The following is a 16,471-nucleotide window of genomic DNA, read 5'->3' on the forward strand; positions in this document are numbered from 1 at the left end:
TCAGGGGTTCTGTGGAGTACAGTTTGAAAACAAAAGGTGGGCAAGTAATTGGTTATCAGCAAAGCTACACATAACTGCTGACAACAGGACTTCTGATAAGTTTAAAAATTCTGAAATAATGATAAAATCACCTCTAGGATTTTTATTAAACTTCAGGTTATAATACCATCTTTTAAATATCTTTTCTGAAAGACAAATGTACACAGATGACCTAATTACTAATTTGTACTCTGTGTGTTAATAACCTTCCTATTTTCGAAGATCATTATTAAACCAACACTGCTTCTTCTTAACTCTTCCTTATAGTGTATTTTTTCTATGTTTTAACCAATTGCCAAATCATTCTTCAATAAGAAAGTTCTTAAAAGGACATAGGTACTATCTCAAGTTCTGGAAAAATCTTGTCAGGATTCCCAAAGAGATGAGCAGGAGAACTATTGTCTGCATTCCCAAATCACATGTTTGCTTAAAAATAAGTTTGTGTATAACCAGGTTTGTGTATAACCAGTGGCTTCTTTAGAAGCCACTATATTCCTTTTGGAACAAAACTGGTTGTTGAAGGAAATTCACATTCACGAAAATGAGCTGCTTCATTTCAGTTAAGTGCTCCAGGGGAAATTCTGAAGATTAGGATAGATTCTGCCCAGATCAAATCAAATCCTCGTCAAATATGCTCAATGATCTCCTTCAGTATTTCACATTCTATGGAACATAAAATCAGAAATGAAGGTGCAAGAAAGGGGATGGAATATTTCCATTTTTTTCCTTGCTTTTCTCTTTCTGCAAGATTGATGTAATTATTGACATTATTCTTAATGAAGTCATGCACAATCCTATCTCTGCAGCTTTTCTGAAAGACTGACTTAGAAACTACTTCCTCCCCTGTGTCTATCCACAGTCCATATGTGCCTAGGAAGACTCTCAGCCCTGGAGTTCACAGGGCTTTCTTCTGAACTCACACATATGTGGTTCTTAAGCATGGTGGATATGATGGTTTCAATCACAAATTATCATCTTGTGTCAAAAAGTTTTCCTCATGTACCTGTATTTCTCAATTACACTGTAAGCTCTTTAGTGGTAGAGGCAATATACCTGTTTTCATAAGCCACTCTAGAGTATAAGCTAAATGTTTTGTTGAATGAATAAATGAATGAAAATCTTATTCATGAGTCTCTTGGTTATGATAATATAAAAATGTAACATTAATTCTGTTTTTAAGAATCTTATCTCACACAGGGCTAAGAGATGACTACTGATTTTGTAGCAAATTATGCCTGAATACACCTGTTTCTTTTCACAGCAGAAGGACCACTGAAGGCAATGAATGGAGAATGTTATGAACAAGGACTACAGAAAGATCTAGATGTTTGGCCCCAAAATCATATGTAGATGAGACTGCCACTGGACATAGTTTATGTGCTTCAACAAATGGGCAGAGCTTGTGTGGATTGTCTCTAGTCTCTACCCAAGATAACATCACATATCCCTTTTATTTACTCACTATATCAATAATCTCTCCATTCTCCTTATTTCCTGAACATCAGATACTGATGCATCAGACATTGCTCTAGACATTAACAACTCAAAACTGAATAAGAAATATTCTGCCCATGAAAAGTTTTCAGTATAGGAGAGAAAGCAAAATGTAACTCAATAAATGCAAATATGATGACAATACCACCAATAGGTCCCACTGTGTGTGTTTTTGGTGTCTGTGGAGGGGGGGGCACAAAGTCTAAGCTGCCATAGAGTACAGGTCCTTTGGGTTCCTACTTCTAGATAAGAAATAGTGTCAGTGTTAGGGCTGGGTACACAGTGCACTGTCTACATCCAAATATTCTGTAGAAAATGGGAATGAGAAATATGTTCTTTTTGTCTTCGAGTCTGTACTCATTAGTGCATACCTGAATATACTCAGTAAGAGAATTGAAAATTTGCTTGGTGACTGCCAGAGCTTTAGAAAAATTGTGCTGTCCAGATTCATCAATGATATCCTTCCCTGAATAGTACCAGTAGAAATCACTGATTGATTCCTAAAAACAAACAAATAGAGTTTAGTATTCTCAGACTTCAGTAGGTAAAGCTGAACTCAATGTGTGGGAGTATGAGAGAATTCTACAACTCTGTGACCTCTTTCCTATGACAGGAGCCAGGGATTCTGTGAAGGACAGTCACCTGGTCCCTAGAGTCTTTTAAGCATAAATATTTCCCTCCAGGGAAGAAAAGCTAAGAGACAGGTTAGCCTTTAGCACCTGGGAGACCATGATATGGGACATCTAATCACAGTGAGAAATGTACACCAAAGAGAATATTGACTATAATTCAAATAAAGTAACAGCAACAATAGCTAACATTTCAAATGCAAGATATGGTTCTCAGCACTTTCCATTTAGTAAAGTTCTCAATCTACTATCATTCTATGAGGCAGGTCCTACATTTTATAGATGAGAAAACTGGAACACAGAGAAATTAAATTGATTGTTACAGGTCCCCACAAAGTGGCAAAACCAGAATAAGGAATCAACAAAGAGGATCTTTTTTCATATTTGTGCAGATTTTCTCAATACAATTTGGATTTTCATTCAAAACAATTAAACCAAGTGACTTTTCAACACTAACAACTTGGCAAATCATTCCCATCACCTTGTTTAATTCTTCTTCCTGGTATAATCTGTTCTTCTCATTCACAGGTTGCTTTATAGCTCTTGGGCATTGTGCCTGCATTTTCACTGGCAAAACTAAAGTACACCAGCATTTTATTTATTTTTTTTTCTTTTTTTTATTATTGGTCGTTCAAAACATTACATAGTTCTTAATACATCATATTACACGGTTTGATTCAAGTGGGTTATGAACTCCCACTTTTACCCCGTATACAGATTGCTATATCACATCAGTTACCCTTCCATTGATTGACATATTGCCTTTCTCGTGTCTGATGTATTCTGCTGTCTGTCCTATTCTCTACTATCCCCCCTCCCCTCCCCTCCCCTTTTCTCTCTCTACCCCTTCTACTGTAAATCATTTCTTCCATTTGTATTATCTTGTCTTACCCCTCCTTTCCTCTTATATGTCATTTTGTATAACCCTGAGGATCGCCTTCCATTTCCATGCGATTTCCCTTCTCACTCCCTTTCCCTCCCACCTCTCATCCCTGTTTAATGTAAATCTTCTTCTCAAGCTCTTTGTCCCTACCCTGTCCTTGTTTCCTCCCCTTGTATCAAAGGAGTCATTTGGCATTTGTTTTTTAAAGATTGACTAGCTTCACTTAGCATAATCGCTCTAATGCCATCCATTTCCCTCCAAATTCTATGATTTTGTCATTTTTTAATGCAGAGTAATACTCCAGTGTATAAATGCCACATTTTTTTTATTCATTCATCTATTGAAGGGCATCTAGGCTGATTCCACAGTCTTGCTATCGTGAATTGAGCTGCTATGAATATCGATGTAGCAGTGTCCCTGTAGCATGCTCTTATTAGGTCTTTAGGGAATAGACCGAGAAGGGGAATAGCTGGGTCAAATGGTGGTTCCATTCCCAGCTTTCCAAGAAATCTCCATACTGCTTTCCAAATTGGCTGCACCAATTTGCAGTCCCACCAGCAATGAACAAGAGTGCCCTTTTCCCCCGCATCCTCTCCAGCACTTATTGTTGTTTGACTTCCTAATGGCTGCCAATCTTACTGGAGTGAGATGGTATCTTAGGGTAGTTTTGATTTGCATTTCTCTGCTAGTGATACACCAGCATTTTATAATAGATAATTTGATATTTGATCTCTCCCCCTTGCTTCTGTTGTTAAACATACTTTTTAAGCATCTGACTTCCCATAAGCATATGGACACAGATAACAATGCCATCCTTACTGGGCCTTGAACTGTACAGAAGGTCTCCAACTTACGAGGTCTGACTTATAATTTTTCAACTTTACAAGGGCATGAAAGTAATATGAGTTCAGTAGAAACTATACTTGGAATTTTGAATTTTGTTCTTTTCCTTGGGCTAGCAATATATGGTATTATATTCTCTTGTGGTACTGGGTTACAGCAGTGAACTTCAGCTCTCAGCCAGCCACACAATCATGAGGGCAAACAGCAGATACTTTATGGTTGTACCAGATTGCTAAACTATGATGCTCAGTAGGCTCAGTGCATTGAATGCATTTTCAGCATATGATGGGTTTATCAGGACATAACCCCTTTGTAAGTTGAAGAGAATTTGTATCCTGGGCCATCTGAATCCTGTGTAGCTGTCTTTACCTTTGGAAGTATAGGTGAGAGGTGCCATTGTCCAAGGCCCTCCCACTCACCTGCAGGCGGAGAAGGTAGTCCACAGTGCTGATAATGATGTTCACAGTGGTGGTGTTACCCATCTGAGTCCGCAGAAAGTTCTGAAAGTCTGAGAGTACCAGTGCTGGGTCAGAGCCTGGCCCCATCATGTGGAGGGAGCCAGGCATGCTCCTCGGCTGAGCTTAGAAGAGGCACACCACGGGGAAAGTCTGCAGGTCAGGGCTCTGCTTTGAGTCCTCCCAACCTGGTGACCCTGAAATGAGACTTAAAGAAGGCCTAAGGGGATAGATGAAAAGGGCTGGAGACTCTAGAAGCAGTTTAGCCTTGGTAGTGCTTCATAACATCAGCCATGAAGTTGAAGTGGTCTCACGTAGACCTTCTTATGAAAGAATGGATTGACGGATGTCCTTGGGCTAGTGACTGGTTGACTGAAACAGCACACACCAAACTGAATTATAACTGTGCCCCTGAATGTTTTCTCTTGACAAATCAATGTGTTCCACTTACCACTGTTATGTCCTTCACACAGTAACTGCAGGAATCTGAAGAGATCTCGGGTGAACTCATCATTCTGGAGCACCTTTTCACCTTGAAAACAGAACATCTTGGTGAGCAATTGTTTGGCTTCTCAACATGGAACACCTTCTAATGCAAATGATTGCAAAAAATGTCAAAGGGTGGTGTAGGAATGGTTTGGAGAAGAGATGCTGGGTGAATGGTGAGAAACCAAATTAATCTGAAGCTGGGGCTGCAGAGCACAGAGCTTGACAAAGGTAAATTATTTAGCCCCGAGACTCAGTCAGTAATGAGAACAAGTAGAACAATGGCATAAATACTTCACAGTCCATAGCCCATGCTTTACAGACAGAAGACACTTCTTTAATTAAGCTTTAAACTGCTGAGTTAAACTCGACATGCAACCACCAAACCTAAGATGTGTCTGTGCAGAGGCAATTAAATTAAATCTCTTAGGATTCACACACATGGCAGGAATCCAGGCCAGAAACTCAAACTTACCACGCTCACGAACAATGACTGGCAGTAAGAAAGAGAGAAGAGTACAAAGTAAGAAACTCATCAAAACCACAATTAGTTGTCTTTACTTAAAACTGGCTCTATGAACACATCCGGCCTGGATGCAGGTTTTATCGAAATACTGATGGAAACATTTTGCTCAAACGCAGTAAGTATTTGGGGATTCAGAAGCCATGAGAGTGGGCTCTAACCAGAAAGAGTTAAGGTTTTAATCAGGAAGAGAATGACCTTGGCATTCATTAGTTACTTACGTGTTCCCTCTTCAGTAACCATCCCCAGGCCTTCCGCTTTATTCTGCCTCTCAAAGGCATTCAAATCAAGGACACTTTTAACAGACAAAAGAAAACAAGGTTCAGGGCTATGCATGCTGGGGAAATGGATTTGTAATGCCAGTGTCTCTATTGACTAAGAATATCCTGTCCCTCTATTATTATGGATGGACTAACACATTAAGGTATGGTTCAAAATCCAGCAGTCCCTCGGCTTTGTGCCAAGCAATGTTTACAGACACTGTGACTCAGATCTTGTCAAGAGCATGGAGAAGAGTCATAAACACTCCAACTCTCATTGTCCAGTCTGTGTCCTTGCTAATAGACAAAGGTTCAGAAAGGCTTCCCAAATGAGGAAGAATTGATCTGTTTCTAAGGTCTCTTCAGGAACAGTTTACTATCAACTGTTCCCTCCTTTTCCTTCTTTCTCTGAGGATCACATGGACTTGTGACTTTCAGAGCACAGGATGAGTACTGATGGAGAGTGCTAACACATCCAGATTTTGAAGGCTACACCCTTTGATGATCCTACATAGTTCAGGAGCCAAAAGCATGGACAGTAAGCTTTCACAGGCAGTGGTGTTCTGAGGTGTTCCTGAACTTGTGACAAGCTGGTCTTTTTGTCCCTACTTTCTCCAACCTCCTCCTGGTCACCACTACAGTCAAATTTTATGTAGCCATGAACAACCATAAAGCTTGACAATAAGAGCACTGTATGATCAGATTGTTTCCAAACAGGGTTCCTATTTTACCCAAAGAGTCTAACTTAGGTTTTCGAAAACATAAGGTCTTATAAGGATGTAACTCTTGGGAAGTTTATGACTGAGTCCATTAAGACTCTGTAAAACCTAGCCTTCCTCCTACTACTGGGCAAAGGACTAGAAGGATACTGGTATTTCTTTTTTCTTTTTAGAGAACCACATGTTCTGCAATCCAGGTGAATTTTAAACAGAAAACAGTGAAATTTCTATTGCTATCTTTGTTGTTTTCTTTACAAATTCTACTATAAAAAGGGCCTGTGCAACCACAAGCAACTATCCTTCTATATTGGTTTTGTGTCAGGGGAGGATAACATGGAAAAGGACATTTGGACCCAGTTGTTTTGATTTTGAATCTTTGCAATGAAATTTCTGATCTTCACTCCATCTCTAAACACCAATGCTGAATGTTTTAATGTCTCTCCCACTTTTAGATGTTTTAAAAATATGTATTATTTTTATAATTACCCAAATCCATTAACATATCTTAAAAATTGTGTTAGGAGTCAATTGGCGACTAAGTGTATGTTACCTGTCCCTCCCTACCATCATTATAAAAAAATTTACAAACAAACTTAGCAATATTGAGTACTATGGAATAGTGAGAGAACTTTAAGAAATTTAATGGAGAATTTCATGAGCAATTGCCTTGATTTTTGCCATTTCTGAGTCCACATGTACTATTTCCTCCCAGTTAGCAGACTTAGAAGTATTACATTTTCTTTTCCTAAGAGAGATAATAAACTAATAGTAGGAAAAAATGGTATTGAGAATAAGGGATCAAATTGAAGCTCAAATAAGCCCCTTATTGCGCCAGGGTATAATATTTACCTAATCAAATAAGGTTAGCAAAATTATGAAGTCTGCTGAAAGAAAAGCTGTTCTTCCTCCAAATTTTCAAGTGCAAAACCTAATGTTCCATTTTAAATCATATTACTTAGAGGGAATTGAGCTAAATTATTATAACTTTGATTTCTTTTCAAATGAGCTCTGGATTATTTGAAATACACATGAATTTTAGAGAACAAGGTGATATTTTTTCTTGGAAGGACTTCTGGATCATTTCTGAAATGAGCAAGAGTGGTTATCTTATGACTTTGGGTTCTATATTATTTATTTGTCAGAGGGTTCAGCTAGGAGAGGTGGCTTACACAACTTGGTAATATAAACTGACATGTTGATACTTTGTTTTTTAGGTTACACCAAAATGTTCCTATGCTAAGATATACCTCATCAAAATGGATGTGACAAAATACTCAAAGATCATTAAAGACAAAGATTAATAAAGTGCCTAATGGGTCTAATGAAAACAGTCTTGAGTCATAGTGAGGGATCCTCCTTTCCCCCACTCCTTTTTGGTCTGACTTTTCTGGGCACACGTTTGAGAAACTAAAAGTATAGACTGAGCCTCCCAGGAAAAGAATCTAATGCAAAAGGACGTGAGAAAGGGGAGAAAAAGACAACAGCTGTTAGTAGGAAAAAAAATGTGCTGCTATGGCACACACCTGCAATCCCAGTGACTCGGGAGGCTGAGGCAAGAGGATCACAAGTTCAAGGTCAGCCTCAGCAATTTCACAAGACTCTGTCTCAAAACAAAAAGTAAAAAGGGCTGGGGATAGCTCAGTGGTAGAGAGGCCTTGGGTTCAATCCTAGTTTGTGGTGTGGTGGGGGACACATCAACAGTGGTGAAGTGTCTGTCTGTGGCTAACGGAGATTACATTTCCCCTCTGAATGCTGTTTGAATGTAACCCCAGAGGCTGGAGAACCATACCCACCCTTCAGCTTTCTAAAGTAGGTGACTCCTGAGCCTTCTTTCAATAATTCCATGACATGCCAGTTAATTTTATGCATCTGTCCCCCTTTCTCTTGAATAATGAACCATTTTAAGAAATGCTGAGTGCTTTCCTCATATTTACCTGCAAGATTGCATAAGACCAGAAAGGCTTTGGAAGAATCCAGCATCTTTTTTCTCCTTTAAGTAATCTAGCATTTTCTGCAAGGGAGACATATTTCAAAGGGAAAAGCAATGAAAGCTATGCCACAAGTATTGATTCTCTTAATCCCAATAGAATAACTGCAAATCCCCAGATGCAGGGGTATCAGAATCACCAACGGAATTCAAAACAAAAGAAAAACATACATGTCTGAGTCCCACTCTCTTACAGAACCTCTACTTACAGTGAGAATCTCTTGGATGGATTAGGCTTGTTTTATAAAGGCTTACTAGTATTTCTGCTAGAGCAGCAGGTAGACCTTTGACTTCATAGATCTGTTTGAAGTCACTCATATGTGGGAATGAGCACTAGACTGCGACACAGTAATGCTTAATGTTGCTGAGGTATCATCTGAATTGCTCATGCTTATGAATTTGGCAGACAGGAAAAAAATCTTAGAAATGAACTTAGTTGAAAGCTCAGTATTTCTTTCACAAGAGACATCTCCTGTGTTCTCTGTTATGGGGAAGACAGGAACTTTGTCTTTTTTTTTTCAATAAGCAAAATAAAAATTAAAAAAAGAGAGATCCTTCAAGATAGTCAGTTGGCAAGTGCTGGTGGACAAAGCAGAAAATAAGACACAACTAAGCAAATGACAGTTCCTACTAAAGAATTTGTTTAGACTGAGTTAAAGACTAGGCAAACTATACACAATATAGTGGTTATGATTTGGATATTCTCAGACTCTGGGATGTAATTTCATGAATGTCAAAAGTCTGTTGGACACTTTGCCAAGAGGTGCACACAGGTGCTCTTAGCCATATCTTGAAGTGCCTGGGGGATACCAATGCATTCCTGGTCTTCTGCATTCAGTTCCAATTCAGATAACAGAATTAATACAACAATGTATGCTTTTAATGTATTTATCAAAAATAAATAGATATGCAATTAAAAAAATAGAATTAATGCCTTGTGCCAGGCCCTTGCTGTGTGCTTCTGTGAATTGTCCCATTTAATGTCTAATAGAATGTCAGCTGCATGTTGGCAGGGGGTTTTATTTGTCTCACTACACCCTCAGCCCTTACAGTGAATAATTGTTGAACAAATGAATGAAGGAATAAGTGAATGAATAACAGTCATGTGGGGTTATCAAACCCCCAACCACAATGACAAGGTGGTCACTGTAAAGTAGCTAATAAGTGAAAGGACTAAAATAAAAACCCAAGGCTTAGGAAACTTCCTCTGGAGTATATATAGATTTTTGCAGAAAATCATCTATGATAAAAAGCAAAGTTCCTTTTTTAACCCTGGGTAAAAGCTCTTTATTAAGTGTATATTTGCCTGTAAACTCCAAGCCCTGGTTTTCTCTGTGTTCCCAGCAACTCTGACATAATTGGCCACTAAGGACAAACACCCACAAGGTGAATCTGGATGGCCTCCTAGGCAGCAGTCAACACCTTTTCCATGAAGAGGCTGATGGCTGTCAAATGGAGTACCCCATGAACTCTGCACAACTTCCTGGAATCCTGTTACCTGTTGTACACCAGCGTTGCCTCCGTTCAGAATGGCAATCCCCAGCTTCAGAGTCTCGACCACCATGGGGCTCATCTCACCTGCCACAGTGAAGAGTTGATTGAATCACCAAGGAAACAGGTGGTGAATCACACCTTCTGGGCTTATGAGGACTTGTTAATAATGACTGTATCACGGCATGATCTCTCTATGGTAGTCACATGGGTTCATCAGAAGTGGGCAAATCACCTTTGCTGGCGCTTATCATCTGAAGCACCATTTCTGCAGCACCTCGCTCATGCAGTCGAGCTTGCTGATAGAGAGTTTTCTGCTTCTCCATCTCTTTCTCCTAGAAAAAAAAAAGTCTCAGGGAAATATCTGTCTCCCAGCTTCTGCTGCTCCTTCCCTATCTCTATCTCTGTCTTCTGTCCACATTTGCCTCTAGGAAATTCACTGGGCTGAAGTAAGGTGAGAAAATCTTTAGTTACCTGAGGAAGGCATAATTTTGAATAAAATAAACCTCTGAAGTTTATTTATAAACATTGCCCAGCTTTCCAAAACTGTCTACCCATAATTCCTTCATGTTTTGATGGTGAATTTTCCATTTATGGTTATGCCAGGTAAAACAATCTCTTTCCCATTGATACTATAATTAATAGTAAGCAACCTAAGATTAAAATGTGTTTTTTCAATGTTTTGTCATCTGGGGGACCTGCTGAGGGGTCAACTTGATATCTGTCTGAGTGGAGGAAAATGCCCACTTATCTAGAACACTCAGACCACAGTTAATAGACACTTTCCACCAGATCTCAGTACTAGATTGTCAAAGCTCTCCAGAAATGTAATTACATTCATTACTTCTGTTTTATTCTGTTTGGTACATTGACTATCAAATATCACAAGCAATTTAAAATAGTTTACTCTTAACAATTTCAGGGTCCCACACCCTAGATTTGCATTTATAGAAGAGTAGTGCAACAACCACCCAAGTGTCTCTATGGCTCTGATTTTTCACTTTGGATACTTGAATTTGTTCCTATTAGGATAATATTTAGGAAGAAGCAAAATATCTCCCATGAAACCAACCCAGTGGGGTGGTTTGCTGATCAGTGTGCTGCCTGCTCCCTTGCTAGGCAGGAGACAGACCACAGACACACAGGTGGGTGTTCTTTATGAAGGAACATCAGATACACTTGGTGGGTGAGCCCCACATGCTAAAGCCAGCACCACCTCTGAAGGCCCATCATGATGGCCTGGGAATGTGGCCCTGTTTTAATCTTTGTGAAAACTTACCTCAAATGTTTTTTCCTTGTCTTCATCCTCTTCTTCATCCTCACCACTCTGACAGCTCTGGGTTCCGAGGAGCAGAGAAAGGAGACAGAATTAAAATTAAAGGTGAGTGTGTCTTATAAGCGATAAACTCTTCTACTTTGCAAGACAGGGGACAGGCTGAAATTCACAGGTTCTTCAGGATTTCAGCAGTTTGTAAAACCAGGAACATTCTGAGCACTGCAGGGCAACATTATAGTTTAAATGCCATCTTTGTAGTCATCATGCGGGTCAGAGATGAGAAATGGGAACACTGAGATCACATAATCAATGGGCACCTATCTGGTTGAACCACTGACCTGAACTGTCCTCCCTGGTAAAGTTCTGGTGTAAATGGAGAAAAGAATGCAGGGACTTGAACACAGCACCAAGGCAATGGCAATAAGATTGGGATGTGATCCTAAAGTGCCCTTTCCCATTGTGGCCCCGTGGTGTAGCTGGATAAAGGCAGAGGTGCTCCTGCACCCCACATATCCTCCTTCCTGCCTGGCATGAGAGTTTTCTGGGAAGGAGCACTTTCCCATCCACTCCTCATTCCAGAATTCACCATCCTTCCAGGTGATATCTCCCTGGACACTCTCCCTCTTCTGGAACACTAGATTCTCCCTGGTTTCTAGACCTGTTTCCTTCACCTACAGATGTGTTTGAACCCTACTGAACATACAAAGATAGTCTATATGCCTGAGCCCCATTTAGCTGGCTACAGAACTGTCACATGAGCCTAGCCACCAGCAGCCATGGTTTCTGCAAAGCTTCAGGATTTCCTGAGGAGGATGGAGAGTGGATTTCTGATGCTACCCTTGTGACACACGACTCATGCAATGTCTGGAACCTATGCCTAACCAAGTCCCCATCCTCCTGCTCACATGACAGTTTCCATATGCCTGAAGAGGTCTAAAGGAGACAGACTGAGATAATGTGCAGAAAATGCTGGTGTACCTTGGCCATCATGCTGGAATAGGAGGTGTACAAAGGATCATCTTCCAATTTGCTGGAAAGAATGGAGGAAATATTTAGCAGGCTACTTTTTGGAACTCTCAGAAAACACTAACAGCCATGTAAATCTCAAATTACATTATAAGTGAATTATTTAGTTGCTGAGGCTGGCCTTGAATTTTTGATCCTCCTTGCCTCAGCCTCTGGAGTCACTAGGATTACAGGCGTGTACCACCACACTGAGATAAATTATTTAAAAAATACTTTTCCTCACTCTATTCTTAGAAATTGCTCTAAAAATTTGAATCAGCATGGGCTTGACATGGGATTAAGGGACAAGGTTACAACATCAGGCTGTCTAATCTTCAGACTCAGAGTTTGGCATTATGAGGAGGACTGTGGCTTGATGTAGTTCCTCTAGAGGTTTCTTGATGGCCCCAAATAGGCCAGCTCAAACTTGACGTCCCTTCCACCCCATGCTGTCTGAAAGAGGAGGAGCTGGGATTGACCTGACCATCCCCGCCACCCGGGAGGAGGGCCCTGGTTGTGCTGACCTCCTCTCTGTGAGAGCATTGCGGCTAAAATGGAGAATGATCTGATGAAGTGGGTCTGGTTGCTTTTCCATTTCTTCTTCCTCCTCCTCTTCCACCTTGGGAGACTTCTACACAAACCAAAATACATGGGTGTTAGGCACAAGTCTTAGCATGAGCCACATAACTGCATGCGAACAAAGAAAAGGTCAAGCGCAAGGCACAAAGGGCATCAGACTGAAAGCAGAAAAAGAAACCACACTACACCACATATTTACTTCAGGAGAGAAGTCCTGAGGATGCAAGGTTGGTGTATATATATGTATATATATATATGTTTTTCCAGCCAATCAAAGAAACATTCCAATTTTAGGTTAAATAAAAGAAAAAGCAAAAAAGCTGACTACAGGGGAAGAACTATAGACCCCCATCAGCAGAACTCTCATGCAAGCTCTGGGCACCTGAGTTCAGGAGGGAAACCCTGCAGAGTTACCTATGAGACTCACTCTCTGGCCAATACTTAAAATTTCCATTGGAGAACTGGGCTGGAGATGGAGTAGTGCAAAGTTACAAAGCTCTGGGGCCATTTGGGGTCTGTATTATCTTTCATTCAATCCAGCAAAACATGTTGCTTTCTTAATCTCATATTCTACTCTAAAATTCTCATTGTTCCCCAGAGCTACTGTCCTGGAGCTGAAAGCCTGGCACTTCTCTTATCAAGTCTTTTCTCTTTGTTCTTTTACAGGAAGGGAAATAGCAGCTGATGCCAGAGTTAAAAGTGAATTTCCTAGCAGTGCCAAGTCGGCAGGGAGGATCGTATTTGGTGAACAACAGAGACTGTGTAAAAGACTAAGGAGGAAAGGATCAAAATGATGCTCATTTGTCAACTTCACACAAATTGAAAAAGTGGCCAACCAAGGAATTGTTTTTTTTACCGACAGAAATTTATGGGAAGAATCAAGGACTGTCCCCCACCAAAAAAAAAAAAAAAAAAAAAGAAGGAAAACAAGGAGACAGGCTTAAGAGAAAAAAAAAAACAGGGAAGAGGAAAAGAAATAGTGTGAAAAGAGAAATGTGGAAAAGGGTAGATATAAGAAGCACAGTGTACAACTAGGGGACAGTAAGTGATAAGAGAGAAATATAAATTGGAGAAATAGGGAGAAGGAGAAAACAGAACCATGAGAGAGTTTATTTTCTTTCTGAACCAGGATGAGGCTCTGTGGTTCCTTTGCAATATGCTTTTCCCCCTTGTGTGTCCTTTTGAGTAGTTCCAGAGCATAAAGTCTGTTAGAGACAGAGCATGCCAAATCTTCTGAAGGGCCAGTACAGAAATGTGAAATGCAGGAAGGGTAGGTATTTAGATGCATCTTCCCTAAAGCACAGCTATGGATTAGGAATGTCAGGTCTTGGCTGGGGTGGGGTGGCCTCCTGCAACCAGTGGTGCTCAAAACTTAACTTAGCATGAATTCTCCATGACATGGCTGCATTCAAGAAATATTAGTTGCTAATGATGATGAACATGAGAGTGAAAAGAGTATTAGCACCTCCAAGTGAAAATTCATCCTCTGGCTCTGATGACCATTAGCAGGGCCTCCCCTGAGAATTTACAGTTAGTTCCTTTCAAATTAATACATTTAGTTCTTTGGGAAGGTTTAACTGTTATCACACACATATGAACACCAAAATCAAATTCATTCACACCCATGTCTGCTCCAGTTGAGTCAGTACTTACAGCCAAATCCTGTACTAGTTTCTCTTCAAAGGAATACGCCTCTGTTTCTATCCAAAATCTCTGATAGCCATGGAGGAAGAGGTTAATAGAGCGGTGCCTGAGCGGAAGGGTGAGAGTGAGGTCAAGAGGGTTTGTGGGACTTGTCATTTTAGTTTGGGCAGTTCATGGTTAGTAAGCAGGACAGGCTTTTGTACAATTCTGATCTTCTGATTGGTCAGATCCACCAGCAGCATACCATAAGCATTCATTGCAAAGAAAAGTGAACTCTCTAACTAGATGGTTCCCAAATACTGGAGCACCTTCTGGAAACAATGGTTAAAGCAAGCCACAGCAGTAGCTGTTACCCAAATCTGGTCTCACATGGTCTTTGTTGAATTTCCCGCTAGTGACAACTAATTAGGTCAAGTAACAGTCCTGAAGTATTTTTTTTTTTTTAATATGGCAATTTAGTCACTCCTTGGGTTGGCCACTTGATCAGGTAAACCAATCTAAATCTTGGCTTCAAGTATGCTGAAAACATCAATCTGTGGCTTTTTTTTTTTTTTTTTTTTTTTTTGCTTTTCCAAGGAACCACACCAGCAGGGGTACTCTGGCTTTTACTTAGGAAGTTGAAACATGGGTACATTACATCACGAGCACATCTTCCTGTGCCTCAGGGATTCTAGCTATACCCCTGGCATCTGAGTAACTGGCATGAGCCACTTCCTGTAAGCCAGGGTTAACTTTTGAGAATATTAGCCCCTAAATATGAAAGGAATGGTGGGGGGAGGGAGAGAAAAGGAGATAAAAGTCAAGACCAGAGTCATTAAGCTCTAGTCACGGTTTTGGTAGAACACAACCTTTGCCATCTTTCTTTAAAATCTGACCAATCAGAATTCTTTTAAAAAATTGTACAAATTTGTGTTTTTATGGTAATATTAAATCATGATCAAGAGAGGAGGAGTGTGCACAGGTTACATTACCATTAAAATGGGTATAAGCCTGTCATACTGAGTTTTTTCATTAACCTTTTCCAGCCAAACCCGTTGAAAGGTGCTCAGGAAGAAATTGTTAATTGTGTGTCTGGAGAAAAGCATACAGGTTTTCTTTTAAAAACTGTCACCAGAGAAACAGTTACCACATAATAAAATAAATCTATTTAGCTTGTTTTAGTTTGGAAGAATCTGTGTAGTTCAGATCATCACAAGGTGGGGAAGGAATTGTCTCCACACGAGCGTCTTGGTTAGTTGCTGCTCTTATGAAATCTACTTACAATCTTCCATGCTAGAGAGAAAACCCAGGGTAACCCTTCTAAAGTCTCTGAGTTAGGAGTAGCTACACCACATCAAGGATATGGTGAATTCCTGGACTTATTTGTATAGTGGTAGAATTACTGAAGGAATAGCCCAAATGTGAAAGGAGAATACTAACATTTTCAGTGGATTTAGGAAAAAGTGGTTGATTTTGAGAGAGGTGATTTATGCTTAGCTGGCCTTGCTGCTCTGGCGACATGTGCTTGGAACTGAGCTCTTCTGGAGGCCACGTTAGCACAGTACCAGGTAGGGATCTCACACAGACAGGAAAGCGAATATATTTTAATGATTCCTTATTTCTAGGAAACAAGTCAAAAATCCTATGCATATTTGCTTTTTTCATTAAGCTATGAATTTCACCTTTCTGCTAGAACTTCAGCACCCTTCATGCCCATGACTATTAGACTTATTTTTTTTCAACTTTTTATTCATGAGTTCTACTTGACTTAGTAATGCCTCAGTCTGTCCCAAAGACAGTAAACTGCTAGAGCAGTTCTGTGTCTCAGAGGCCCTGATTCTCCTTCATCTATGAAGGTTCTAATGAGGAAAGTTCAGTTGGCTCAGCACAGGGCAATAGACAGTCTGGATAAATGATGGCCAGGATCCACAGTTCAATGAAAGCAAAGGCTGAGCGGAGGAATGGTCCCCGATCTCATATTCCAAAAAACACACCTGTGTATATGGGATTTGGAGTATGCTTATCCAAGTCAATTTACTTTCCCTGACCAGGTGAGGATGTTCCCAGTGACTTGGAAGCTGATGAAGCAGAGGTTTAGAGTCAATCACCAGCTTTGTTTATTGATCACAGGCCTGACCTTACCTACTCTGCAATGAGTCTGAAGATGAGGATGTTTCCA

General features: G+C 40.2%; 1 protein-coding gene across 1 annotated transcript in view; it reads right to left on the reverse strand.

Annotated features, from left to right (window-relative positions):
- Positions 1 to 16,471, reverse strand: part of Ryr3 (ryanodine receptor 3) — a 364,780-nt gene that overhangs the window by 28,059 nt on the left and 320,250 nt on the right. The window contains exons 75-86 of the mRNA XM_026390365.2: positions 14,323 to 14,419; positions 12,615 to 12,721; positions 12,064 to 12,115; positions 11,089 to 11,145; positions 10,045 to 10,144; positions 9,817 to 9,896; positions 8,266 to 8,342; positions 5,574 to 5,647; positions 5,305 to 5,322; positions 4,795 to 4,875; positions 4,308 to 4,396; positions 1,905 to 2,033 (exon numbers count right to left, since the gene is read on the reverse strand). Coding sequence (XP_026246150.2) covers positions 1,905 to 2,033; positions 4,308 to 4,396; positions 4,795 to 4,875; positions 5,305 to 5,322; positions 5,574 to 5,647; positions 8,266 to 8,342; positions 9,817 to 9,896; positions 10,045 to 10,144; positions 11,089 to 11,145; positions 12,064 to 12,115; positions 12,615 to 12,721; positions 14,323 to 14,419 — 961 coding nt within the window. The remainder of the gene's footprint in view (positions 1 to 1,904; positions 2,034 to 4,307; positions 4,397 to 4,794; positions 4,876 to 5,304; positions 5,323 to 5,573; positions 5,648 to 8,265; positions 8,343 to 9,816; positions 9,897 to 10,044; positions 10,145 to 11,088; positions 11,146 to 12,063; positions 12,116 to 12,614; positions 12,722 to 14,322; positions 14,420 to 16,471) is intronic.

The sequence above is a fragment of the Urocitellus parryii genome, chromosome 6, assembly GCF_045843805.1.
Source record: "Urocitellus parryii isolate mUroPar1 chromosome 6, mUroPar1.hap1, whole genome shotgun sequence".
Lineage (NCBI taxonomy): Eukaryota > Metazoa > Chordata > Mammalia > Rodentia > Sciuridae > Urocitellus > Urocitellus parryii.